The following is a 27,927-nucleotide window of genomic DNA, read 5'->3' as shown; positions in this document are numbered from 1 at the left end:
AATGCATCAGCAATAGAGGATTAGTTCCAATAACAACAGTAAATTTTGCAGCAGTGTTCACTATAAAAATCTGATTTATTTTCTGCAAATAACATGAGTCTTTCTTCTTCACTTTTTCTCTATTCTCCCTGCTTGCTTCGTTAAAGTGTTATGCAGGATTAAGTTTTCTTTTCAAACAATCCTAACAAACACACTTCCCAGGAATCTCAGGGATATAGTAACTTTTAGTTAAAACAAAAAGGAAACAAAAAGGGGAAAAAAGATTTAAAAGTCAGGACAGTTTTGGATTTGTTTAACTGAACTAAAAGTAACAAGAAGTTGTGATAAAACTAAAGCCAATTTCAACCCCTCATTACTTTCTCTTTCGTCCCTAAACAAGTATGAAAAATAAGCCCCTTCCCCTTAGCTTAACAGATGCTTGAGGTCCTCATACATGCTGATCTGCTCCCCTTTCTTTGAGAAGCCCATTAACTTGTGCTACAAAGCTCTCAGAAGGATCATATCAGGCAACATCCACATTCTCCTTGCCAAGCAATAAGTACAAAATTCTGATGGCTCTTCCTGTCACAGACATTCATTCCTTACCTTTATCATTCCCACTACACACTGCTCAATTAAGTCAGAAAGGCTTCACCACATTTACTTGTAAATCTAACTATAAACTGTAAAAAGTTTTGAAAAACTTTCTCCAAGATTATTTTTTTCATTACTATCTTCGTATGTGATATGAAATGTGAAGCAACTTGCTACCTGTGTTAGAAGAAAATCCCTAATATCCTCCAAAGTAGATGGTTCATGAGCTTACAAAATTTGTCACTGTACCTAATAAAAGACACAATTCTTCAAGCTATCACAAGCCACAGCCTATTTTGCTTTCATTCTGTTGTCAGTCTTTTTGATGGGTGACAACATTGTCTGCATCTCCATCAAGACCCATGGTGTTCCCCCCACACAAAATATCACACCACTTTTAAAGCATGTGACATTTTGAGGTGGAAAGGGAACCTAAGCACCCTCCCGCTAAATCTAATTTTACTCAGGACTAGTACAACCCACCCAAGGGTGATTTAATCCCACAGCCAGGTTAGAGCACAGAGTGGAAGTGGAACCCTCTTCTCCTAACGCACTAGAAATGATAAAACCCCACTGCTCATAGCACAATCCCCTCATTCAACAATTCTCTTTCCCATGGAGAACCTCACTCCAGAGTTTGCTCTGGCATTAATTAAAAGGAGGAAGGATGTGGAAGGGAGAAGTGCAGGAATGTTGCCTATTTCTAACCCTGCTTCCCTGCTGTTGCAGAAGAAAGAACACAAGCACTGCCTTTGCTCTAGGAAGAGGGGTGTGGAAATGGGGACAGAAGAACAAGTACAGCAGGAGCGGGAAGCATGGAACAGGGCAGAAAACACGCATTCCATTCACATTTTGTGGAGAACTTAACCTCTCAAATGGGGGACCTAGCTGCACACAAAGACTGCACTGAACATCAGCATTTACAACAAACAGAAAACGGTATGCTCCATCATTGAGGAAAATACGAATAACATTATACAGGAACATGGAAAACCACGCATTCTTAAAGCCCATATGGGTGCACTCAAGAAAAAGGATGAGTGCCCATTTTTACCAAAATTACCATGTGAATGGCCTGAAATTAAGTCATGCCCCCTCAATGTCTCAGAGATATTTTCCATTAAAATTTTTAGAGCGTATTCAGAATGACATAAAATTTTAGTAAGTGACTCATATTTCAGTTGATAAGCACCATCTTGGATACAATAAAAATACAGTAACAAGTAACATTTTTTCTCTTCTTGCCAATGGGTGAAAAAAATCTCAGAAACATCATTCAATTTGAAGAAATTTACAGAAGTCACACACACAAACCTTTTAACTTCCTTTCCATCAAAATAAAAAAATCCACACTCTAAGAATTTCTGGACTTGAGGTTTAAGCACACTGTGCAGTTTTTCTGCTTTTCCACCTTTAACCATTTGATGATAGTCGAAGTTCACCATTTTGATATCAGTTGAATGTTCAGATGCTTTCAAATGGCTCTGACATTGTAAAAAGAGAGGAAAACGATATAAATACACCAATATCTGAACACATAGCAGTATAAGCTAAGTAAGAGGCTACAAATATTTTTAAAGCTGTTTTCTTAGCTATCTTCTTTATTACATGCTTTCTCTTAGGTAAAATGAAATATTTTTTATCACTATTGTTCAACAAATCACTCAGAACTGATGAATATTTCCCTGTGTGTTTCTCTTTTATGTCACAAAGTCAATTTTTTCATTACTATACTAGGGATCACCAAGACAGTCTACAGCCTCTTCTACTGTTAAAATGCTTAGATTTGCAATGAGTTGTTTCAGTGGAAATCCTTTCATGAACAGTCACCATTTCAGACACACCTATCGGCAACAGGGACTGAGTAAACTCCCTGTAAACTGCTACTTAAAAAAAACAGTCCTATTATTTAGGCTGCTGTGAAGGGTTGCTAGAGCAAAACTTTACTTAGTATTCCCTGAACAATCCTGAAGTGCTCACATAATCTTTGTTGGCAAAGCTGTGATCTGCATTGATATGTATCTGGGAGCACTAATGTCTCCTACCAGGATTGCTGGATACAGGGAGGATACAAGTGAATCACATTAAGACATTCAACCATTATAATACAAAAGGAGAGGGAAAAAGGGAAAGGGAAATAACAGATGGCTAGTGTTCTCTGGCTTCAGACAGAACTTCTCAAATTGTCAGTACAACGTAACAGTTATTTTTAACCTAACTAGTGGGAATTCATGAAAATGGCCACTTAGAGTTAACATCTTCTGAACAAACATTCCTGTTTAATCATGAACCAGCTTTTATGTTTAAATTGACTAAATTAATTTTAATTTTTTTAAATATTACAGAATATATCCAGGAGGAATTCCAAGAAAAATATTTTAAAAATAAACATCACAGTAGCATTTATTTATTTACCAATTTTATAGTGCAAAAAGGATTTGTTTTTAAAATAAGCCACTATTAAGCATGAAATATGAAAATAACTTAAAATCCCTCAACACTTTGTTGCTGATAGAATTATTCAGTAAAGTAACTAATCTGAACATAATCAAACACTTTCTGTATCTTAAGTACTGTTTTTATGATAATACAATTTTAATCACAAGCGGTAGAGCACAGCATACCTGCTTCATTTTTTGAGGGCTATATAAAAGCTTCATCACAAACAGGCAAATTCCAAGGATATGCACAGTGAGAGAACTGACATACTCACCTGAAAAGCTTTGCTGAGCATGTGCTCCCCTTCTTTTGCCCCAAGTAAATTTACAATTATTTGCTTGCCATATAAATTTTTAAGAGTTTGGAAATGCCTGTTAACAGAAGAAAAATTCCACACTCATCTTCTGGCATGCACAAAATTAACACAAGCACCTGCAATACTGGCTGAGATGTTGTAGAAATGTACTGGGTACTCTCATACTGCCGCAAGCCCTTTATTATGTCATGTCCAAACAAATCAATAAAACTCAGCAATAGCACTAGCCACTGACTGCTATTCAATTAGGATAAATAGCACCAATTTAACAACATACATTTAGTTAGAACCATAAGGCTATGAAGCTGAAGTGTCATGGCAGGAATAAAATCAAAATATAGATTTTACTTTCATACAGCAGCTGACAAATACAGATTATTCAATGTAAGCATGCTATAATTTTGGTTTGATTTTGGTTGGCTTTGGTTTTTGTTTTTTTAATTTAACAAAGTATTTCACTATTTTAAATTTCCTTCAAAGTTTTCAACACTCAAAGGCACACATTTGTATAGACAGAGCCTCCCATCCCTCTGATGCATCACTTGTCAGAGGTTTGTAGTGCATTAACAAAAATTTAAGACATTCTTTCACCTGTCAAAAGCTGGTGCATTCGCCTCAAAACCCCTTGACATTCTGACACGATGGGATCCCACCTATGACATGAAGATTGCATTAAATTATTTGTCTTTACACATTTGATGAATCGTTCTTCAAAGACCTATTTTGATCCTAAATATGGCCTAAAAATTCATTTCACTTTCTAAATGAAATCTTCAAAATTTATTCTTCACGCTATGGTGTGCACTCTCTTTTTACGCTTTTCTTAAATTCCTCTTCTTTATTTTTCTAAAAACTGGGATGAAATTATATTACAAAAACTTGATCCATATTGCCTATCTGAGAAGACATAGTCTCATGAGCAATTCAGAAGACAGTCTCGTTGGGTGTCCTTAAATAACCTATTTTAAAATAGCAATTTAAACAGAAAAACTCAGAATTTCAAAGAGAAAACATCTAAAAACCAGTGGTCATTCAAATCTTATGCAAAACAGCATTCAGAGACTTGAAAGCAGCAAGCATGGTGAATTAAACAATAACACCAACTTGCTCCTGAAGGATGACCTCATCCTGACAGGTAACTGTGCAGAAGAGCCTAAATGTAAGGTGTTTAAAAAGACATTAATAAGAATTATCTGTAAGACTAAACTTATCTTCTGCTTACCTGCAGACCTGGCTGCTCCCAAAATAATGGAACAGATCCTCGAATCTGTATGAAAGATGACACAGAGTCATCCAAAAATATCACCTGTTGAGGAAAAAAGAACACCAAACATTAGTGTTAATAGGTTTATTAGCCTTAGCTAAACATAGGGTAAATAAAATACATTTACATATTACATATTGCACACTATAAGCTAAAATATTAATCATGTTCCCTAGACTCTCTCTCTACACTCTGAACAATTCATAAAAGAAGCTCTGGCAGTCTCATACACCCCTGCAGAATCATGATTCACAACATCTAAGAAAACACAACACGCTTTTGTTCTTGCGGCCTGAATGATTTCAATGCTAAGAGTAACTTGTTTTAAAAAACCTTGTTAAGACCTTCCTGTAGGAACAGTTATAATGTACACCCAATGCACAGAAAGTAACAGTACCGCCTACTAAGAGCACCTGCACAGATTTTGTGCATCAGAATCCAAAATACAATGGTCTACTAAAGTTTCCTGTATGTTTAAGTGGAATGACATGCCAGTCATTCAATGACATTAGCCTAACAAAAAAACTTGGAGAACTGTACACCACTCTGTCCTAACTACTGAAATTGGCTGTGTACAAGCAGAGCCTTTCCTGGATAAAATCCTACTGAAGTCACCAAAACTTAGCAAAGTGTCAGTGAGTCAACCAAAGGTACCTACTCGCATGGAGTTGCAGGAACATCTTCACAACTAGATTACCATAAGAAGTAAGCAAAGAAAGGCCAGGAAAGAATGATTTAATGGCTTCTTGCATTTTTGAATAATAAGGGCAAAGATATTCAATGCAATGTAGCAGAATTACAGTGGCTTTAAGAACTACCTTTCACAGGAGCTGTGTTAAGTAACCCTAGGAATGCTTTTATCTTTCCTGAACCACAGGGTACTATGTATTTGCCAAAAATCTCTTTTGCTTGTTTCTAAGGCTTTTTACTTTATTACTAGCTCAGGCCCAAAGAAGTACAGGCTCACCTACAGCCCAGGAGGCTGAAAGGAAGTACAGCCACCTGCAACAGTTCAGCTGATGGATAACAGCTTCTTAAGCTACTGAAATTCAGACCCGTGCATGCCCTTACCCTAAGCTACACTGAAAACCAAGATCATCAAATTATGATCTTAGCAAAGGAACTATTATATTAAATAGCAAAGGAACTATTCAAATATCTGTTGATCACAGACTTGACTTGTGATCTATTGATTTAGGGCAACAAAACTATCCACAGATATGCTTATCTTGAGTTCATCAGCCAAGCAATTTGCACTGTAGTGTAACATACCTGCTCTGTTTCAACAAAGTTAGCAACGTGTCCATCATCATTTGTTCCCCGAACGTTAAATCTGGTGCCAGCCCGCTCACAGCTCAGTCGTGAAATGAGACAAGCCTTTGCCTGCTTGTGAGCCGCATAAATTGTCCTTATCTCCACTCCTCCACACATGAGACGTAACAACCAGTCATCACAGTTCACACCATAGTGCTTCAGATGTAAATGCAGTGACTGGTTCCTATCAGGAAAAATTCAAAAAAAAATAACTGGAAGGAAATAAAATACAGCTCAAATTGTTTAGCCAGCTACTAACTTCTTATATTTTACACCCACTACTAGAAATAAGAAAATAAAAATATTTAAGCATACCTGAAACAGCAAATTTCACAAGAGAACAGCTTAAATGTTCACACAATAAGAATATGGGGTGAAGCAATGAATTTTAATTAAAATAACAGCCCTTAAAATAGCCCTTATAGCCTCTGCTCTTCACCCAGCAAAAAACAACACTCCAAAATTGTTTATACTTCTCCACTCAGCCTCGTTTTGAGAAGTCAAAGATTACAGACTCTGGCAAAAAGCAAGCCAGAATTCCATTTACAGGTTACGTTTTGTGATGGGTAAAGCACCATTCAATTTCACATCATCACAAAATTAAGCTAGAAAAAAAGTTTTGTCAACATACATTGATCATTACTATTACAAGTTACCCTAAGGCATTATTTGCCCAGACAAACTTCCCAGAATACACTGATAGCCAACTGATTTTCAAATTTCTGTAAATACAAATTTCAGGGTTAAGTGTTGTGTCATTGGTACATTATATATTACATATACTGTTCACTAATACCAATTACAACTCAAATGAAAGAAAGATCCACAACTTGCATATACCTGTGCATTAAGTAGTACCAATCAACACTGTAGTACGTAAATAAGCCTAAAGTTTGGGGTTTGTTGAGAGACAGAGTTCCACTCTAGTGGGGCTTGGCTTTTGATCTTCTTTGGAAACCACCCAGAAAACAACATATTTGATTGAAAGGTTGAAGCTATTCACTTCAGTTTTAGCCCTTTCATTCTAACTTCCAGTACAAAAAACAGAACAAACTTATAAAACACCTCAGTTCAATTATGAATGAGGATTCAAATCCTGTAAACCAAGTATGCATTCACTCTACAGAAAAGTATTACAACAGGAAACTGAGAAAGCAACCTGGGACTGGAACTTTTGAATTGAAAAAGCCCAAGAAAGCTTACAAGTGCATAAGCAGAATACTTTCTGTTACTGACTTTAATGTTTACATTCCTATTCTTGGAATCTGTGGCATTCAATCTACCTCCTGCGAGGACTGATTCTTACTGAAAAAAAGAGTCAGGTAACTTCAGAAGTCTTATGACAGGGGTCAAAATCAGACAAGCTTATTTGGACAGGGTCAACAGGCACCATCACTTCTCAAGCCTTCAAATACTGACTTATCAATGGAGAACCCAGTCTTTTTCCAGATGCAGAGACAGACAGCTGGTTACAGATAGGCTCCTGTAACTCCTGTAAACCTACATAAAAGTAGATGTGTTTCTGAAGACAAGAGCTTATTTTCTGTCTTAATACATATATTTTGTCTTATAGAGCAGTCTGATCATAACAATGGCAAAGTGTAGAGTAGCACTGGCACATATGGCAGAGCTGGTTTGGCATCCTGTATATTGGACAGGAGAGGCAGGAAGATGTAGCTTTTCACCTGTTCTAACAGCACACTGCCAAACCTTCAGGACCCTTTCAAGGTTCATGGACACATACACCATTTTTAACCACAGCTGAAAATACGGGAGCAGAATTTCTTACACAACAGTATGCATTACTGGCATTATTTAAGCTGCTTATTGGCAGAAACAGCAGAATTCCTTTTACCAAGAATTCTCTGTGTGAAAACCTATACTTTATTAAAAAATACTCTGTAAATAGACACTGAATTCAGCAGCCAAACAATGTGCACTGTAGCATAGCCTACCCACTCTGTTTAAACAAAAACAGCAATAGGACAATTATGTGTACAGTAACACTTTAAAAGCCCTTTCGTTTGTTAGAAACCTACTTGAAAACTATATATAAACACCGCACCATTTTAGAATCCAGAATGTTCAAAGGATGAAAATTTTCTTTAAAGCTCTATTACCTTACTGATTTTAAAAAATTGACACATTTAATGAAGAATTAAGACACCAAAGCTGAAACACATCATGACAACTGTTCTTATCAAAGTAATATAATATCATAAGCAGTGTAAAACAGTGTCTTCCAATTAAGAAACTCCAAGTAGCCATGGAAATGTTATATCATTAATAGTATATTTATGTCCTTAGAGATAAAATAATGCTATTCTATCTCATCAACATTTTCATGACAAAGGTGTACATTTAGGAGCTGATAAAGAGAACACTAAAAACTTGCCACAGATTAGTCTGCACAGGCATGAAATATTCTACACAGTGGCTGATAAAATGCACTTTGAACTCACCAGAAGAACCTATTGTCAGTGGTGTGCTCCTGCATGCTGCGGTGAGCATTGAGACTAAGATCTAAACTGACCCCAGTTGCAGACCATGCAAAATAAAAGTTGCCCGAGTTCAAAACTTTGCGCACTTCTGAAATACGATCCTCATCTGTTGAATCAATCCGTAACGATACAAACTCGGTGGAAGTAACTCGAAAAACTTCCGAGTCTTGAATCTTTCCCACAGACATGCATCCTGTTACTAGAACCAGATAATGTAACAATGTGTCTCCTGTTAAAACAAGAAAAGGCACATATAACAGAACAAATCTTGGTGGAGTGTGACATATTCAATGCATTCAAATGCTTAAATGTACACATCCTGACCCCCAGTTTGCCTGAAAAAAGTACAAAAAGAATCAAGAACTCATTTTCAAGTTCTACAGAAGAAAAGAAAATGCAAACAGGAGAAACTGTGCTGCAAACAACAAGGATTGTGAAAACGGAAGTTATTTTTGTCCACTCCCTCATATCTGGGAGTGCTCCAAAGTTGCAAGTTACTTGATGAAGACAAAAAATAAAAAGCAACAAAGAGCCCAGTTCCTGTTGCGAGCATCCTGTGCTGTGCAGTTTTACAGGAGCAGCACAATTCTCTTTCCCAAATGAAAAATAAGGCTTTACGCATTTTACTCACCAAGATTTAATCTTAATACACCCAAAAGACCATATGCGTCCATTACTTTGGAATAGGTATTCTTGATTGTGTCTTTTTCTGCAGAAGCTATGGAGAGAAAATGTAAGATCTTATGATGCAGAAGACCATACACTAAGACAGGGAGAATGAGTCCACTCTAAACTGAAAATCTGAGATTACAAAAGTAGCATTTATGTGAAACTTCTGGAAAGAAATCAAAATGTATGAGCATATGGCATTTTATAATGGAAAATGAGTATTTGATTTTATGACAAATTATGATCATGCTATGTTTTTAGGCAACAAAAATAGGACTTGCATAAACTCCAAGTGATATTAAAGGAGAACACTGGCATTTTTAACATCATCATCACTAATATAAAAAGCATCTAAAACACAGGCAAATGAGTTCCATGGGTATGCTCCCCTTAATTAGTTAAAATTAGAGTATTGCAAAATGCTTTTTTTTCCCTCCATGAAAAGAATAGATCTCTAAGCATAAAACTGTGATGCGGCAGTATTATTTCCAGATAAGTAAACAGGATTATCACAAGCGCATTTTAACTAGTGCTAAATATATTCCAAGCAAATAAAATCTTTAGTAGGTCCACAAGATAACGGTATTTAAAAGCCATGTCTTAGATTAGGAAAACACAATTTTCATAGGCCCACAAGATAATGGTATTTAAAAGCCATGTCTTAGATTAGGAAAACACAATTTCCATAGGCTTTTTTGGGGGGGGGTGGGGGGAAGTAATATTTTAGAAGAAACTGAAGTATATCTACCATTATTCACCTGGGAGTTAGGGTACACTTTAGAACTTTAATCAGCACTTGAAAAAACAGACCCACGAGCTTGACTGTACAGCCAGGTGATGGAGATGCTACGGATCCCACCTGTCCTGAGATTTTTGCTCATGACGGAGACTGCAATTTAAGTGCAAAGACCAACAATTCCAGCTGTGCCACTGGATCCACAGGGATCAAGATTTCTGAATCACCGAGGATCAGCACTCTCTCCCTCCTCAGAAATTACCTGATAATTAATTTTCACTTTGACAATAAAAAACTCAAAATTTCACATAAAGAAAAGCATAAATCAAAATACCTATTGCCCTGGCATTGTATTGTGCTCTCTTTCACATTGGCTGTATCTTCTTTAGAACTGCTGCTGTGAATTTTTCTAATGAGTATTCCCTCAGCTTAGCATAGCTCTGCCTGTGCACAAGCCTATCCCTTCTGTTCAACTGTCCACCAGCTTCATTATTAAAGTGGATATGAAACTCCAATACAATTAGCTAACCTCAGCCCCAAACCTAAGCTCATTCAATGTTTTAAGTGCATTTTAAAAGCTTAACTATTTGCACTGATACACTGTATTCCCTTAAACCAGATGCTAAAGATAAGAGAATTATAGCAGCATGATTATTTCTAAAGTCCTCACCCATAATAAGTGTTGAGATCCACAGCACTCTAAACATATTGTTTACAGACACTGATTTTGTTAGCATCACCAAACCATGTTTTTCTTAACCAGATCACCATCAGGCTGGAAAAACCAACTTCAAAACCTGGAATCCATTCTTCCAGCATGCATTTAATGATGTCAGCCTATTCCTATAAACTCAACTTTTGGTAACCAGAGTACTGTTACAGTCTTCTTTCATTTAAAATTATTAATGAAAGATTGAGGTTTAGTTTCAAACCTTTTGCAGGATTTTTCTTAAAGATGCCTGCCAGCATTTAGTGACATTTCAGAAGAATGTTTTTTCTGTCTTCTATGGATTTATTCTCTTTTTCCATGGCACAGAACGCCCATTATAAGTAAATCCCTTAATAAGTAAATGCCTGAAGTAAATGAAGTAATATGGGCTTTGTAAATTCAGATCAACAAAAAAAGGCTACTCCGAATAAAGCAGCAAAGGGTTGAAAAAACAAACATAAAAAAATGGAAATTTAAAAACTTACTGTGGTTAGTGAATTATTATTTTCTTAGCAAAGTATCCAAGCACCAACCAAAAGCATTTCTTTACCAAAGCAGTAAGTTTCAAGAAGATCTATGCTCTGTCACTTCATTCAGCATGCAAAGCCATTGGATACAGCTGGATATGCAAGAACCACTGAAGGGACCTCATCACTACAGTATCTTACATTCAGTGAATGCAAAGTCAGCTTTTAGTTTCCTCTATGAACAGCTGAAATTACCAACTGGGTGAACTGCAGCTTAGAAGTTAAACCACAGGAAGGCTAAGGTAATCCCAACAGAAGGAGAGAGCATCTTCAAGAGCATTTCCGAAAGCATTTCCTCTCTAACATTGTTAATGAACGAGACCACCTCTTCCCAGAATGGCAGGTTGGTCTGCAGCCATGAGAACCCTTTTGACTTTGATTTATGAGCTCCACGTCTTGAAAAGAACTGCAACTAATACAAATATACACTCAGAAATCAAAATACCCAAGTCCTGCAAAATTAATGGACCTATTTCGCCTTGAGAAACTGACTTTTCTATTTACTGTATCTTTAAATAGCTGGAAGTAAGCAAACATAATTAAAGTTGTCTGAAAAAAATATAAAATGATGTTACTCACTAAAACCGAATTAAGACATGCAACTTCTAAAGACAGAAATTAACAACTGGAATGACGACTTTCATCCATAACACTGGCCTTAACAGATTTTAAATTATACCGTAAAGGAGCACTAAACAGTAGACAATGCTAGCATACATATGTCTGTGTATAAAGATGGACACAAAACATTACAAGGCAGTATTTCTTCTATAGCTTTGTATGTCTCTAAGCACCTCATCTACATATCTTCTAAATACCTCCAGGGATGGTGACTCAACCACTTCCCTGGGCAGTCTGTTCCAGTGTTTGACAACCCTTTTGGTGAACACATTTTTCCTAATATCCAATGTAAACCTCCCCTGATATAACTTGAGGCTGTTACCTCTTGTCCTATCAATTGTTACCTGGGAGAAGAGACCAACACCCATTTCACTACAACCTCCTTTCAGGTAGATGTAGAGAACTATAAGGTCTCCCCAAGACTCTTTCTCTCAGACTAAACAATCCCAGTTCCCTCAGCAGCTCCTCATCAAACTTAATCTCCAGACCCTTCACCAGCTTCACTGCCCTTCTCTGGACACACTCCAGGACCTCCACATCTTTCTTGCCATGAGGGGCTCAGAGCGGAACACAGGATTCAACGTGCAGCCTCAGCAGTGCCGAATACAGGCAGACAATCACTGCCCTAGCCCTTCTGTCTATGCTATTTCTGATACAGGCCAGGCTACTGCTGGCCTTCTTGGCTGCCTAGACACAAGCTGGCTTGTGTTCAAGCAGCTGTCAATCACCAGCCCTATGTCCTTTTCCACCGAGCAGCTTTCCAGCCACTCTTACCAAAGCCTGTAGCATTGCATGGGGTTGCTGTGACCCAGGTGCAGGACCCAGCACAGAGCCCTGGTTGAACCTCGTACCACTGGCCACTGCCCATCAATCCAGCTGGTTTTTTACCCAGTGAAGTGTATGCCTGTCCAAGCTATGAGCAGCCAGTTTCTCCAGAAGAATGCTGTGGGAAACAGTGTCAAACGCTATACTAAAGTCTAGGTAGAAAACATCCATAGCTTTTCCCTCATCCACTAAGTGGATCACCTTGTCTGAGAAGGAGATCAGGTTAGTCAAGCAGGACCTGCTTTTCATTAGCCCATGCTGACTAGGCCTGATCCCCTGGCTGTCATGGATGATATGCTCCATAACATTCCCCAGCACTGAGGTCAGACTAACAAGCCTGTAGTTCTCCCATCCCTGGGCATCACATTTGCTGGAACAACTGGAACCTCCTCAGTTAGCCAGGAGTGCTGATAAATGATGGAAAGTGGCTCAGTGAGCACTTCTGCCAGCTCCCTTAGTAACCTTGGGTGGATCACATCCAGCCTCATAGACTTGTGTCTGTCTAACTGGTATAGCAAGTCACTGAGTATTTCCCCTTGGATTATGGGGGCTTCCTTCTGCTTCCCATCCCTGTCTTCCTGCTCAGGGGGCTGGGAACCTGGAGAACAAGTGGTCCTACTATTAAAGACTAAGGCAAAGAAAACATTAAGTACCTCAGCCTTTCCCTCATCTTTTGCCACTGTTTACTCCCACATCCAATAAAGGATGGAGGTTCTCCTCTACCCTCCTTTTGTTGCTGATACCTTTATAGAAATATTTTTTATTGTCTTTTACAGCATTAGCCAGATCGAGTTCTAGTTGGGCTTTGGCTCTTCCAATTTTCTCCTTGTATAAAGTCATGACATCCTTGTACTCCTCCTGAGTTGCCTGCCCCTTCTTCTGAAGGTCATAAACTCTCCTTTTTTTCCTGAGTTCCAGCCAAAGCTCTCCGTTCAGCTAGTCCAGCCTTCTTCCCTGCCAGCTTGCCTTTTTGCACATGGGGATGGCCTGCTCCTGCATCTTTAAGATTTCCCCCTTGAAAAATGTCCAGCTTTCCTGGACTCCTTTGCCCTTCAGGACTGCCTCCCAAGGGACTCTTCAACCAGCCTCCTAAACAGGCCAAAGTCTGCTCTCAGGAAGTCCAAGGTAGCAGTTCTGCAGACTGCCCTCCTTACCTCTCCAAGAACTGAGAACTCTTGTCATTTTGTGACTGCATTTTAGCATACACATATTTAAAAAAAAATAAAAATCACAAAACTTTTAATGTAGTTTTCAGGTCCAGTTGTAAGACATTCTTGTAGAAGGCCACCAGGCCTCATATGCAGTGTCAAGAGAGAAAGAATAAAGTATTTTAAAGTCAATATTCATTAAAAATTAATTGGTCATAGTATCTTTAAACATTAACATCTCTTGTGCTCCAAGTTAAATCACAAGTGTGCATCTGCAATAATCACCCCTTATCAATCACTAACTTATTTAAGAAAGGTGAATGATTCAATGATTTTAAAGTGATTATGTCAGCCCTCTTACTGTTACGCAAATGGAACCCCCATGAAAATCTTGTCTTCAGGACAACTTGGTTCAACAGGTATTCTGCTTAATTCCATATTACAAAGTTAAGATCATATTAAAGGTTATCATTTAGACTTTCTACAGTTATGTTCTCTTCTTGGTGGTATCACAAGCTGTTACAAGACATTAGAAGTTAGTGGCTGTAATTCCCAGCTAGAACAGGGGACACTGAGCTGGGAACAAAGACACACTCCTGAAATTATGTTCAGTTCCTTTGGAAACTCATTTTCACTTTTCACCCTTACTCACTTCACAAAGACATTCATATGTTACCATAATCAACACATATACTTAAGACTATAAGGAGGAACCCCCAAATAACAAATCATCTCTACCCAGCAATGAAAAAAACCCCAGACATGTCTAGATGTTAGCAATTATATTTAACTACTATACACCAGAAAACAAACAAAACCACCATTTTTTGGAACAGCAAGTTAAAAAAAATAAATTGCAACATGAGCAAATAAAAGGCTTGGTTGCTTTAACTCTATTCTTCAATACTATGTAAATTTACTTCACAAAATGTGTCGTTTCAACTAACACCACTGACAAGGGGGAAGAATCCAAACTGAGAAATAAAAGTGTGAAAACAAGGCTGACCTATGTAACAGCCTACAAGCACTCCTTTCCATCTGATTTGGGCTGACTCAATTACATGTTCTCCATTGAAAATAAAACTTCATGGCACAAATAATCTCCAAAGATTTTCTTCTAATATTGAATGTTTTGATTAAAATACACTTACTTCACATGAAAGTCAACTACTGCAATTTTTGCCTATACAAAATGACAACATTTTCAATTTAACTATATGCTAGCATGCAAAATGCTACCAAATTACTTAAATGTAGAAATGTTTTCTTTATTTTTCCCTAAGTTACATCTGAAAACTCCAAAAATACGCAAACTAAGTATCTTAACAGGCATTTAATTAGCAAGACCCATCATTCACTGGATGTCAAGTAGGGCAAACCTAAGCGTTTTACAATCACGTCTGCTACCACAGAAACGAAAAATTACTGAATTGGAAAGGGAACATCCATAAAAAGAATTATTTGTTGCCAGTGAAATCCCATGTTAAAATCATGCAAAGGGGTGTGGTAAACATACAGAATAGTCTTCACTCTTTCTGTAAAGCTAGTCTACTTTAATATGAAAAAAGGCTTCAGATTCTGTCATAACTTCCTAGTATTTCCAGAACTGTGGATCAAATTCTTGCAGATCCATCACGCCATTCAAAGAGGTCACAGTCCTCCCAGGCAAGAGTTACTGCCTCCACCAACCTTCTACAAAGATTCTTAGTGTACTTCTTGTATGTTTCACTGCGTTCTAGGCTAGCATACATGGTCTTTGTTAAACTGCAATTTTGTTGGAAATGCCTGGAAAGCAATGAGTGGAACGTCTTTCCAATAGATTTGAAAGGACAGTGAATTCCAGCAGAATCCTAGGAAAAGCACCTGCTGACAGGAAGACAATTACAGCCTCCTTTACCAGCACAGCTGCCCCTGGCACCCACAATAGCTGTTGCTTCCCTGCAGCTTAAGTGTTTTAAGATATTATTTAATAGGAAGGCAAAGTCCAGAAGATGACATTTAGTAAAAACAGTAATAAAGACAGGAAGGTGAAACTGCTGTCTACTTTTGCACTGTAGTCCCTTCAAATTGGCTTCAGATTAATACAGTACTACATCAAAATACACTCAAAAACTACTTCTGCCTCAGCCCATATTCGATCTTTCTTGTCTAACATAGAGACACTCTTTCCAGAGGATAAATTATTGATTGAAGAATTTTAATTCTTGTTATTGCACCTTTATATATGTATATAAAACAGGACAATATTTATATGAAGCTTCTGTTATAGGATACCATCACAAAAAGCAGAATGTAGTGAATTATTTGGAAATACTCTCCTTCCCTAGTTAAGTGGATGTGGATCCACTGAAAACTCTGTATAAACATTATCAGGGGTGTGGGCAGAATCAGACAGTCACAGCTTATTACTGGTGACAGCAAACACCAAAGAAAAAAACCCTCTGTTTGTAAGAACACAAAATATAGTGTGTATATATAGATATATATATATCTCCTTAATAATGTACATAAAGCAAGTGCTCATCAAATGTATGTTAGTATGTTTTTCTTCAGGTGTCTAAGTTTCATCAAGCACCATATCAATTTAAAATGTTTTGCAGAATTATTATATGCCATCTGCTCCTGTAGATAGATACTAGCATATCTGCTTCCCCCCTTCAAGAATGCAATGCGGAAGGATTTTCTTTTTAAAAAGAAAACGTGGATGGGTAGTGGAGTAGCACTGCTAAGAATGAACACGAATACCAGGATGCCTGCTGCACACAGATTCTTATCACAGCTATTTATCTAGATCTACAGAAAGCTCAGGGTGGGCACAGTGCCTCTTCTTGTTCACACCTTCCCTCTTCTCAGTGTTACCATAAGATTCAAGTCAAAGGATGTGCACAAAGCTCCTGCTCTCTCCACTCAGGGCTCAGTATTTTCCCAGATGACAGAATTATCCTTTACTCATTGCATGCGAAAGGAGTAAAGACAGCTTCCCACTTGTTTCATTATGACTCACCAGAGAGGAAAAGGGAGAGACATCACCTCCTGCTCAGTCAACTAAACCTTTACAGGTAAGGTATCTCATTAAGGAGTCCTATCTCAAAGAATAAATATACTGTCTATTTTGTATGTCAAATAAGAAAAAATACATGTCTGCCATTCTCCCACTACATTCTATACAAATCAGCAGTAAAGCTGATGACATTTAAAACTAAGTGCTCTCAAAAGGCCTTGAGAGACAAGCTGGCAAGTTCCTCTCAGACTTCAGTATCTTAGGCTAATCCAATACTAGGACTGAGTCAACAAACGAGGTATCAAATGTATACAAGCAAGCAAAGTATTTCTCAGATGGTTTGGTCACACTAGCATTAGCTAATCCACATTACAAGCAGCACATAGAAAAATTCTAGCAGGAGCTGGGCTGCTTCCACATTAAGGCCGAGTGATTATGCAACAACCACCTCTGTGAACTATCCCTCTGACCCTCTTCCTTTCTTCCATCTTATTCTGTTAACTTGAATAACAGCTTCAGTGCATGCACAACATGCGCTGAAAATCACACAACATTTGAGTTGTATAGCATTTCATACAGAGGCCTAACTAAATCCTCTGAATCATCCTGCAATACTTCATTGCATGTAAAGGGGATGAAGGTTAATACCGTCATCCTTCCCTCAGCAAAACGACATATGTACTTCCTCCAAGATGACATTTAAAGGATCAGTAAGCTTTCATTCCTTTCTTTTAGCCCCTTTCAAATCCAAATTTCTATACATGGATACTCCAGAAGATGCAGATCACTATGGCGCTCAGAACTGAGCCACATGAATCACTTTTAATAGTAAAGTATATTTCACTAGGTTCTGCCTACATTACACAAGGTAAGAACTCTGATAGGGTAATAAGGCTGAACACCTTATTTTATCTTCATGAAAATATTTTTATCTTCATGAAAATATTTTGAAAAATGTCTAACAGTTTGAGATCAGTATTGTTAATTTTTGTAGTCTACAAAGCATTAGCAAAAAAAAAGAGGTTTTAACAGTTTAAAGTGATGTCATTCTGGATTTAAATTGATATATATTTGATCTGACCATTTTTCTATCTATTCACTCAGATTTTACAAATATCTGGGAAATCTTCCCCTAGGGTTAGACTTGCATTAACTTCAGCTTATATTTGTACCAATATCCAGAATTTTGTAAGACTACAGACTGGAATCTTCTGATTGTTTTCTGTGGCACGATTACAGAGATGGACGAGCACTTTACAAATCTTCCCCAAGCACTTATAATTGCAGTCCTTTAACCGCGTCTTAAAAAGAATAAGAGAAGCAAACAGCAAGCAGAAAAAAGAGGAAAAATAATTCTGAGCTATGGGACCCTAGTGCTTTTTTCTGCTGTCAGTTCAAGGGTATGACTGTGATCTTTCAACCATTAACAAAAAAATCACGTTTCAGTATCTACTGACTTTAGGTGCAAAGAGGGAATCAAAGCAAAATGCCACAGCTAAGTATGCATTGGGAAAATACACGCATTTACCAGACAGGAATTAGCAGTTTACTGGTTAAGCTTACTGAAAACAATATTCAGGGGACCTACTTCTAGCTAACTATGAATGTTTACTGTATTGTAACCTACTAATTAGAATACCAAGGAGAACTCTTTACAGACTAACATGCTATTACTAAGTACAGAACCAAAGAGGAGAGAGGCTTTCAAACTTTGTTTCAGGTCTACTTACTCTGTTTGGTAACAACATGAGGCAAAGAAGAGGGCAAGAACTTTGATACGTTTTTTAATTTTCAGAGAAGTTTATCAAGTGCCTGCAGTGTATCACAGCAGAAATAGTGACCTACTGTCTTTTCTGAGTGTAACTTTCAGGAGTGAATTGTTTTTAATGCATTGCTCCTGAAGTAGCCTTTTAAATACTGATGGCAAAGTCAATGAGATTACTTACATACGTAGAAAGAAGAAACTGTATCAGAAAAAGAAAATAATCTAAAAAAACAGGAGGAAAGCACTCATTGTTTTTCAATCAGATCATCACTGAATTGCAGCTATAATGTCAACCATGCTGGCATGCCCACTGCTAGGCCTCTAGCAGTTAATGGCAGCTTGCTCTAATCACACATTAAAGATACAGATTAAGCTGCATGCTAGACAGCACTTGTTCGTTTAGCCTGTCCAGTACAGATGATTCTGTGGCCCAACATGAAGTACCCTACACAGGGACAGCCAGGTGCCAGAGACCATGCCACTGCCAAGGAGCAAACTCACACAGAGGAGAGTTAATTGCAAATGCTGAAGAAAGGAAACATATCTCAAGTCTCACTTTTCTTTAGAAATTACATTTCTAACTCTGAGTCTTGTCAGAGAACACACTCCCCATTCAGCCTACTCTACAGTCTCAAAGCCAGAGAGAGCATCCTGTTGAAAGGTAGGGATTTGAGTCCACTCAGACTCCATGCAGTGAATCAAATATCTCATTTTCTGATCGGATGCTCAGAATAGCTAAGCCAGAAAACCACAGGCACCAGAATGAATTAATCAAAAAGCTACTGACCTTAGGAAAAAAAAAAGGAAATACTTCTACAGTATGAAAGCCTTCTATAAAAAGAGTCAAAACCAAGCTCATTAACCCTGTGCAACCAGGTGCTCAGACTTTCTAAAGAATATAAATCAAACTACATTTTTAAATCCTATCTATAGGCTCCATGATCTCTTCTGCACTTCCCATTTTAGTGTCCTTCAATTATGACTAAAAAAAAAAAAGGGGGGGGGGGAGGAAGGGGGCAAAAAGGATCCAAGGGAAACATTTAATGTATTTATAACTGAAAACATGTAAAAATAATTTTGCAATGCAAGACACCTTGCTCCAAATATTACTCATTTTATTACAAGACAAATCAATACAGAGTCTCCAGATAGGTTAAAAATACAGGGACAAAATAAAACTAAAAATTAAAAACCCATCAAAAATCATGAGACAAAATGAGACAAAAAAACCAACAAATTAAGATGATATACCATTTAAGAATAGAGAATTTTTTATTATGAAATACAACACAGAGAATTAGCTTTTCAATGAGTTACCAGGTACTAAAACAGAAAAGGTTGCTCAGAACCAAAGAAATAAGCAGATACTGTTGGAAGCAATTAGAAGAAAATTTAGTATACATGAAAATAGACGTGCATGATGAAATGAAATTAGAAGTGTAAAATTTTCTCGTAACAGATGGAGATATGAAAACATCTTTTTTATTTTTCCTCTTATTTAAATCAGAAGCGTCTTCATTAGCAAATAAGAAAATAGAATACTTGCTTCTTTATATTCCATAAATAAACAGCTTACACAATGTCACGTCTGCCAACTTCTTACATGGTAGTTATCAAAACATATCGACTTACAGAGGACAGCCACAGCTCCGGATTCAAACATGAGACATTCTTCTCTGTTTCTGGCTTCCACTATCACACTGAATGGAAGTGGATCCAGCTTGTGATAGACGCGGTATCCTTTACTGAAAGCCATTTTGCCTTTACCAGAGGCAGTCCTGTCCAACACAAGATGATGTTAGTGAAACCTTCCTGTACTTCCAGATACCTTCTGCAAAGCAGGTCTGACTTGCATCCTTTTCTAGAGATTTTGTATGTTTAACAAAAATAAGCAAACAACTACAACTGTAAAAAAAAAAAAAAACAAAAAAAAAAACCTGCTCACTCTTTCTACCTCATAAGACTTACTTTATTTCAAACAAACATAGGGACTATCTAAAGACAACACATCAATGTTTCGAAATCACAATTACCCAGAGAAACATCTTTCAAAATCAAGGATTTATTTTAAAAGCTTCAGAGACAATGAGAACTTATTTCACAACACTTACTAAACAGGATTTCTTCTTAGGAAAAAAAAAAAAAGAAAAAAGAATGAAAATCATGTTTGCTGGCCACTACAAACACGTAAGAGCGGCAAATATCTTAATCATAAACTAATGCCAAATGCAGAGGACCAGAAGCCTGAGGCTTCAATTTTTATATCTATTTTACTGATTCTGACCTTGTAGCAAAGGACAGTATACCTTCGACACTAAAGCTGTTAAGACATTTTAAGATCATACAAAACCGTTAACCTATTTTGGCTTTCTTTTTAAAAATGAAACCAGGTTTTTGTTTGGATTTAAACCCTCCCCTGCAGTGGCTGATGACTGAAACATTGCAGTGTTGTGCTCCTGAAACCGCCTGTAAGCCCCAGAGATAAGACCTTCCTTTAAAACGATTAAAAAAAAAAAAAACAAGCAATAAGGAACTATAAACAAACGCGTGAGTAACCAAATTTTCAGGGTTTAAGCTTAGGAAACATACAGCGAGAGAAGATTCTTCTTGAAAAGCCAGAGCAGGGGTTTCTGCCCTCTCCCTTCCTTTCAGCTCAGTCTGTAACCTCCAGGGTGGCCGCGGACTTTACGCCGCCGGTCCGAAACACGCTGGCCCCTGCCCTCCAGCACAGCCCCTTGCAGACGCAGCACCGCCGTGAGGAGGTAGCACCGCCGGGCCGGCTCTTCACCCTAAATCCCCCTCCCTCGCTGGGCAGGAGGAAAGGGGCCACCACACAGCCGCAAGTCTCCCACCGCCCTGCTGAGGGGCAGCGCCGCAGCCGGCACCGGGCCAGCAGACCCCCGCCCCACTACCACCTGCCGCCCAGGGCCGGCGCGCACCGCCGACCGCAGCAGCCCGGTGCCGCCAGCACCCGCCACGACGCTAACACGGCCTCCTCCATCTTGTCTGGCGCCAGCGGCGCCCCCGCGGCCCGAGCCCCGCAACGCAGACAGCCGGGCCGCCGCCGCCGTACACTGACAAGCGCCGCCGCACGTCCGCCACCCCACCGCTCCTCAGCCTCCCCTCACCCCCTCTCAGCCGCAGCGGTACCAGCGCCTCCCTCACCGGCCGCGCCACCTGCCGCCGACGGCAGCCCGCTCCGCTCCGTGCCGCGGGAGCCGGCGAGCACTCACTTCCGCTCCGGACTCGCCGTCCCTTCCGCATTGCGCCTCCCGCCACCGGAAGTCGGTAGAGGGCGTGCGGAGGTGGCGGCGGCGCCGGCGGAGGCTGTGGGGAGACCTGAGGCGGGGGGGGGGGCGAGTCGGGCGTGAGGGCGGCTATTAAGCGGTTGCTGTGGAAGGGGTGCTGGCCCGCGGGAGCGGCGGCTTCGGGCTAGCTCAGGCTTTGGCAGACCCCGGTTCCCTCGTGTAGGTTCTGTGAGGGGCACATTGAACCGGAGCATTGAGCCTTCGGTAATCCGTGCTGTCAGGGTGGAGTTCCGCGTGAGAAACCCTGACCTCTTACGAAGGGTAGGAAAAGAAAGCTCAGGAGAACCTGTCCTTTTGCGCAGTCTCATGGCAGTGCTAGGTTGACAGCTTCCGAGTTTGCAGATGTGCTACGGATGGTCGGTCAGGCTCTGTTAGAACAGTCCCGGTTGTGTATTTATTACAGGTGCAGCAGGGACAGCAAACTTGGGGTTGGGCTCACAAGGAGTAATGCGAACTGAAGCCCTCACTGTGCAGAATGTGCAGTGGGCATAGAACCCATGTGTACAGGTGCTCACCGAGTGCCTCGGGTCAGGTTAACGCCTGCCTCTGCTTAACGGGCTTCCAAAGTTTTAGGGACAGACCGTCAGCATCTCTTTGGAAATTTCCATTCAGCCTGTGCAGGCTGCAAGTGGAGGAGGAGTACCGCTTCACAGGAGCTTTGCTGCGTCGTGTTGGTGATACATTACAGGCTGCTGAGGAGACAACGAAAGGCAGATTTGAGAGCTACATATTAAAGTCAAGGGAGAAGTGGATCTTGCTTCACTTCAGATAGTGCTGGGGCCAGGATGGCAGCTGGAGTATAGAGCTGAAGTAGAAAAAAACAAAATCTGAAATACTGTGGAGATACTCTCTTCACTGAGACTATAATTAGAACAAAGAATATGCATGAGGGCAAGTGTGACAAGTATAGCTACCTCCTGAGGCAAGAGCTGGGCTGCCTTTGATTTCAGGTTGTAGCACTTCTTCCTACTATGTTCTCCTCTGAGATCAATACCCATTGCAAAGGGTAAAAATTAAAAACAAAAAGACCTTTTCTGTTTCTTATAAAATTTATATTGAAGCACAGAAAGTTATGTTTGATATATATTCCCTGAATAGCTCTGGTCTATTCTAAAGAAACAGTAGATTGTATACATAATCTTTTGATATTTAAATATGGTCTTATCCCACCCATCTACCATAGGCTAAGTACCAACTGAGCGGAATACACTGATGGGAGAGAACACAGCAAATCTTTGTGAGGTAAAATACAATGTAAGTGATCTTTAGAGACTTTAACTGGCCAATTTCCTGTATGCATTATGAGTCCTGTGAAAATGTTCTATAGATAAATAAAGGTATGATATTTAAAAACACTAAGTTTCATGGGGTTTGAAATTACTAGAATGGATAATTACTAACAGTTTATTACAGCTTATGCTATTTCTTACTTGCTCATGGTAGATGCTGACATGTAAATGAACTACCTTTAGCACAGCATCAAAGAGAAACTCATGAAACTTTACTCTTGAGAATGTAAAAATAAAAGAAGGACAACATGGATGGTGTGGAAGTAAAGCAAGTGTGTCCTGCTTTTATCGATGCTTAAAGATCACTAGCAGGGACAACAATTTAAAGGTTGTTTTACAAGACACACCCAAGGCTAAAATTATGATACATACTTGGAGTGAAAAACAAATGATGTGTAAGTTTGTTCACTTTTTTTTCAGCAGATAAAATACATTAAGGTGACATATGTGACTGTTTTATTATGAAATATATTTTGCCTCCAGGTAATTTTTTTTTTCCCTGGTAGCTAATCATTATTATGCAGTTGAAAATGGACTACTCCATTATTTGTTAGTGACTTTCAAAATGTCAGTGAAGTGCATCAATTGAAAATAGTAATGGAATCACAGAATTGTTTGGGTTGGAAGGGACCTGAAAGCTTATCTAGTTCCAATCCCCTGCCATGGGGGTTGGACCAGGTTGCTCAAAGCCACATCCAACCTGACCTTGAACATTGCCAGGGATGGGGCAGCAACAGCTTCTCCGGGCAACCTGTGCCAGTGTCTTACCACCACTCACAATAAAGAATTTCTTCCTAATATCTAATCTCAATATCTAATCTACCCTCTTTCAGTTTAAAGCCATTTCCCCTTATCCTGTCCCTACCTGCCCTTTAAAAAGTCCCTCTCCGGCTTCCATGTAGGCCCCTTTAAGGTACTGGAAGACTGCTATAAGGTCTCCCTAGAGCCTTCTCCGGGCTGAACAAGTCCAACTCTCTCAGCCTTTCTTCACAGGAGAGGTGATCCAGCCTTCCCAAATAAGAGGCCCTCCTCTGGACTGTGTCTTCTCTGTGGGGACCCCAGAGCTGAACACCATACTCCAGGTGAGGTGTCATGGAGTGCATCAGACAGGGAGAATCACCCCCCTCTACCTCCTGGCCACGGTTCTTGTTACACAGCCCCAGATACAACAGGCTATCTGGCCTGCAAGCACGCATTGCAGGCTCATGTCCAAGTCTTCATTCACCAGTATCAGTTTACATCAGCTAAGAATGTAAAAAATGTATTGCTATCAAATAGTGGGAGCTTTGAGAAAGCTATTATTAACTTCAGAAAATGCTGCTGTTTAGAAGGTAATGGAAAATGAGAATATTTGATTCTAATAAATAGCCAATATAATACACTGCATAACAGCATATTACAAACAAAGCTTATTTTTTTCTTCAATTTTGTGTAATAAAAATGACTGCCAACTGAATTTCAGAATCTCACCAATCTTAAACATATGGAAATGCTGAGGCATACTTCTGTAACTGGAGGTCAGGGAGCAGGGAAGAGGTAGAGAAATTGGGAATGAAGGAGTGAAGTTTAGCCTGGGATAAAGAGGTGGGAAGGAAAGGTGTGTTAACTGTTTCTCGACACCCAGATCTATTTTTATTTCCAGTAAGTTAATTCCCTAAATCAAGTCTGTTTCCCATGATGTTAATTGTTAAGTGATCTCCCCATCTTTATTTTGATCCATGGGCTTTTTCATCCTCTTTTCTCAGACTGTGCTGTTGAGGAGGGGAGTGGGAGAGCATCTGGGTGGGCATCTGGCTGCAGCCTACTTCACTGGGCTTCTGAGCAGAGCCTATTTAAAACATCCTGCTGAATGTTTTCTGTTAGCTAGGTATCACAAAAGTCTTAAGAAGGTAAACAGACAGTACTCAGGAACTTGCATGAAATCTAGGGCACAAAATTTGTGCTTAAGCATGTAAGAAAAATACTACACCAAATCTTGGAGATTTGTGCTGTGCTCTTGGAGATCTGTGCTTTGCTCCAGGTCTCTGCTCTGTGGAAAGATTTAACTATGCACAGAAAGCATGAAAGTAACATAAGCGGAGTCAGTGGGGCAGTTCATGTATTTAAACAAAACCTCATGCTTAAGTCATCATTTGGAGCAGAGCTTTAAACTGCAGACCCTTATTTATAAGGCTGGACTGCATGCAGTTATTTTATCCCCATTCATTTATTTCTGCATATTTAGGGCAAGAATTTTACTTATGTACAGAAATCAAGTACTCTTGGACAAACCATCCTGTATTATTTCACAGTGCAGACAGACTAATTCAACTAACAATTGTAAGGCCACAAAAGTTTTATGTTTGGAGTACCACACGCAGGACAAAACCGCTCAACTCTGATCCATCAGAGCTGGTTGTGTGCAAGCGCCTCACAAAACCACATCCATGTTCCTTCCTCGCGGCAACCATTTTTGAAGCCTCCTCAGAAGTCCTGTTTTCCATACATGTCACTGCTAACTCCTGCAGGAATTTGCTTCTGCCTTCACAAGTAAAGCTGACTGGACGGGTCACGGATGGTGGCGTTTCCTTGTGGAGCATTAATCACAGGACATTTAATTTTCACTAGGCAACTAATAAAACTAAGGTGACAGGGGTACTGCTTTTAAGAACCACCATGCTTAAGAGGAGAGGTCAGCCTTCTAAAACAAACCTCACCAAGTTACAGTACCAATGCTGTATACACTACAACAAAACTGCAGGTGCATATCTCCTCCTCAGTGGATATATATTTAGGGTTCTTTCAAAAAAAAAAACCAAAAAACAACCCTTTTTTGAAGAGTAAATTAGAGAGAAGTGAAAGCAGAGCCACTGATTAGCAAACTTTTGCTGAAAACGAGATGTATGCGAAAGGAGGAGAAAGAGGAATCATGCATCTCCCTGAATCTGCACAATTTTCCCTCCAACTTCTCCATTTCACATTTCAGATCTCATTTTGTTTTCCTTTATAGTAAAGGACAAGGTTTTCCCATTGCTTCTAGCAACCTTTAGGGAAAAGGTAATTCTGTAATAACTGTAGTAATACATAAATCTATAATAAAATAATTGTAATAATTAACTGTAATAATTCTGTAATAATTACCCTGTACATAAAAATGTCAATGGCTGGCAGTTTTATATGCAACTTTGTTGTACATCTTCCCTTTTCTGAAGCAATGCTAACTACTAAAGGGGTTATTAGACTTTCTCAAGAGTCCCTGAAGAGTTCCGAGCAGAAATAAGATTGCCATGTCACTTAATGTGTTAGTACCTTCTCACATGGGGTTTCATCATCATCTAGGACACTGGTCTCTTAACATGGTATAATCATTTGTTAATTTTGATAGTGAACAGTGAGATACACGTGGCAAACTGGGAGAATAACATTAAAGCAGTTGTCCTCAGATTACGCCTCAATCAAGCAGCTACCTCATGTTTAAAGAACATTACCCAAAGCATAACCAGTTTGCTACTAGCATTTAGTTTTCATCAATAAGTGAGATACAGGTGAAGTGATAGAAGTGAAAGTGGTTACTTTGTTTATAAATAAAACCAGGTAACATTATTTACATAATGCCTTTATGTGCCTGCACAATTTTAACTATTTATACGTGGGAAAGGCACTGCATGGCCCAAAATGAGAAGTTAGATTACTTATCACCCCCAAGTATACTTTGCTGCAACTTTCTTCATGTTGCTGTTCTCCAAATGTGACATTATGTAGGCATAGGAAGGTGCCCATGCCTCAAGCATGAGGAGCTTAGACACCAGAGGTTCAGTGTAATATGAATAACTGGTCTTCTGCAGCAGTTAATTAGGAAAATGACTACAGGCTATCTTGAAAAAAGATTCTCTGTAGCTATAATTTGTAAGGAGGTTACAAGGAAAATACACTCTTCATTCCCTCCCTTGCAGTCCTAGTCACAATCCAAATTGGAGCAAAATACCTGTATTTTTAATAATAAATACATAGAGCTTTGCTGCTCTGCTAGTCTGGACCCCCATTAGTAGTGTGCACATCCACTGAAATGGCAAATGCAGTTGAAAACCTGCACCTACGTCTTATAGTTAGTTACCTACATCAAAACAAAAGTGACCAGCAGGTTGAGGAAGGTGGATCCTGCCCCTCTACTCTGCTCTCGTGAGACCTCACTTGGAGTACTGTGTTCAGTTCCAGTGTCCTCAACATAAAAAGGACATAAGAACTGTTGGAACAAGTCCAGAGGAGGTCCACGAGGATGATCAGGGGACTGGAGCACCTCCTGTATGAAGACAGGCTGAGGAAGTTGGGGCTGTTCAGCCTGGAGAAGAGAAGGCTGCGTGGAGACCTCATAGCAGCTTCCAGTATCTGAAGGGGGCCTGTAAGGATGCTGGGGAGGGACTCTTCATTAGGGACTGTAGTGACAGGAAGAGGGGTAGCGGGTTAAAACTTAAACAGGGGAAGTTTAGATTGGATGTAAGGAGGAAATTCTTTACTGTGAGTGAGGCTGGTGAGGCACTGGAATGGGTTGCCCAAGGAAGCTGTGAATGCTCCATCCCTGGTGGTGTTCAAGGCCGGGTTGGACAGAGCCTTGGGTGACGTGGTTTAGTGTGAGGTGTCCCTGCCCATAGTAGGGGGGGTTGGAATTGGATGATGTTAAGGTCCTTTCCAACCCTAACTATTCTATGATTCTATGGTTCTATGATTCTATTAGAAGATTCTATTTTCTACTATTAGAAGAAAATCAAAGTTTGAGATGATGGCCGATGGTTCAAAACTGGACAACACTCAGAGAAAGAGTGGAAGAAATACTCATTACAAGCCTTCTTCCCAGAGAGGCAGTACAGATTGAACAAACATGATTTCCAGTCTAAAGCCAGTTATAGACTGGTTAGGGTTGCTTTTGTTCACTCTAAACCCCCACC

At 39.4% G+C, this 27,927-nt stretch overlaps 1 protein-coding gene across 11 annotated transcripts in view; it reads right to left on the bottom strand.

The window, feature by feature from the left end:
* SYNJ1 (synaptojanin 1) overlaps nt 1-21,602 on the bottom strand; it is a 64,194-nt gene extending 42,592 nt beyond the window's left edge. For all 11 annotated transcript variants that reach the window (XM_061453671.1, XM_061453672.1, XM_061453673.1 and 8 more), the window contains exons 1-9: nt 21,574-21,602; nt 20,041-20,186; nt 9,039-9,125; nt 8,369-8,636; nt 5,865-6,090; nt 4,551-4,634; nt 3,920-3,981; nt 3,287-3,383; nt 1,888-2,057 (exon numbers count right to left, since the gene is read on the bottom strand). In XM_061453671.1, coding sequence (XP_061309655.1) covers nt 1,888-2,057; nt 3,287-3,383; nt 3,920-3,981; nt 4,551-4,634; nt 5,865-6,090; nt 8,369-8,636; nt 9,039-9,125; nt 20,041-20,164 — 1,118 coding nt within the window. In that variant the 5' untranslated portion in view covers nt 20,165-20,186; nt 21,574-21,602. The remainder of the gene's footprint in view (nt 1-1,887; nt 2,058-3,286; nt 3,384-3,919; nt 3,982-4,550; nt 4,635-5,864; nt 6,091-8,368; nt 8,637-9,038; nt 9,126-20,040; nt 20,187-21,573) is intronic.
* Between the last annotated feature and the right edge of the window lie 6,325 nt (nt 21,603-27,927).

This window comes from Pezoporus flaviventris, unplaced genomic scaffold (assembly GCF_033815535.1).
Source record: "Pezoporus flaviventris isolate CSIRO_AGI_PZ_B2104156 unplaced genomic scaffold, CSIRO_AGI_Pfla_v1 ptg000015l, whole genome shotgun sequence".
Lineage (NCBI taxonomy): Eukaryota > Metazoa > Chordata > Aves > Psittaciformes > Psittacidae > Pezoporus > Pezoporus flaviventris.
The sequence above is the reverse complement of the archived record's forward strand: the minus strand, read 5'-3'. Positions and strand labels throughout refer to the sequence as shown.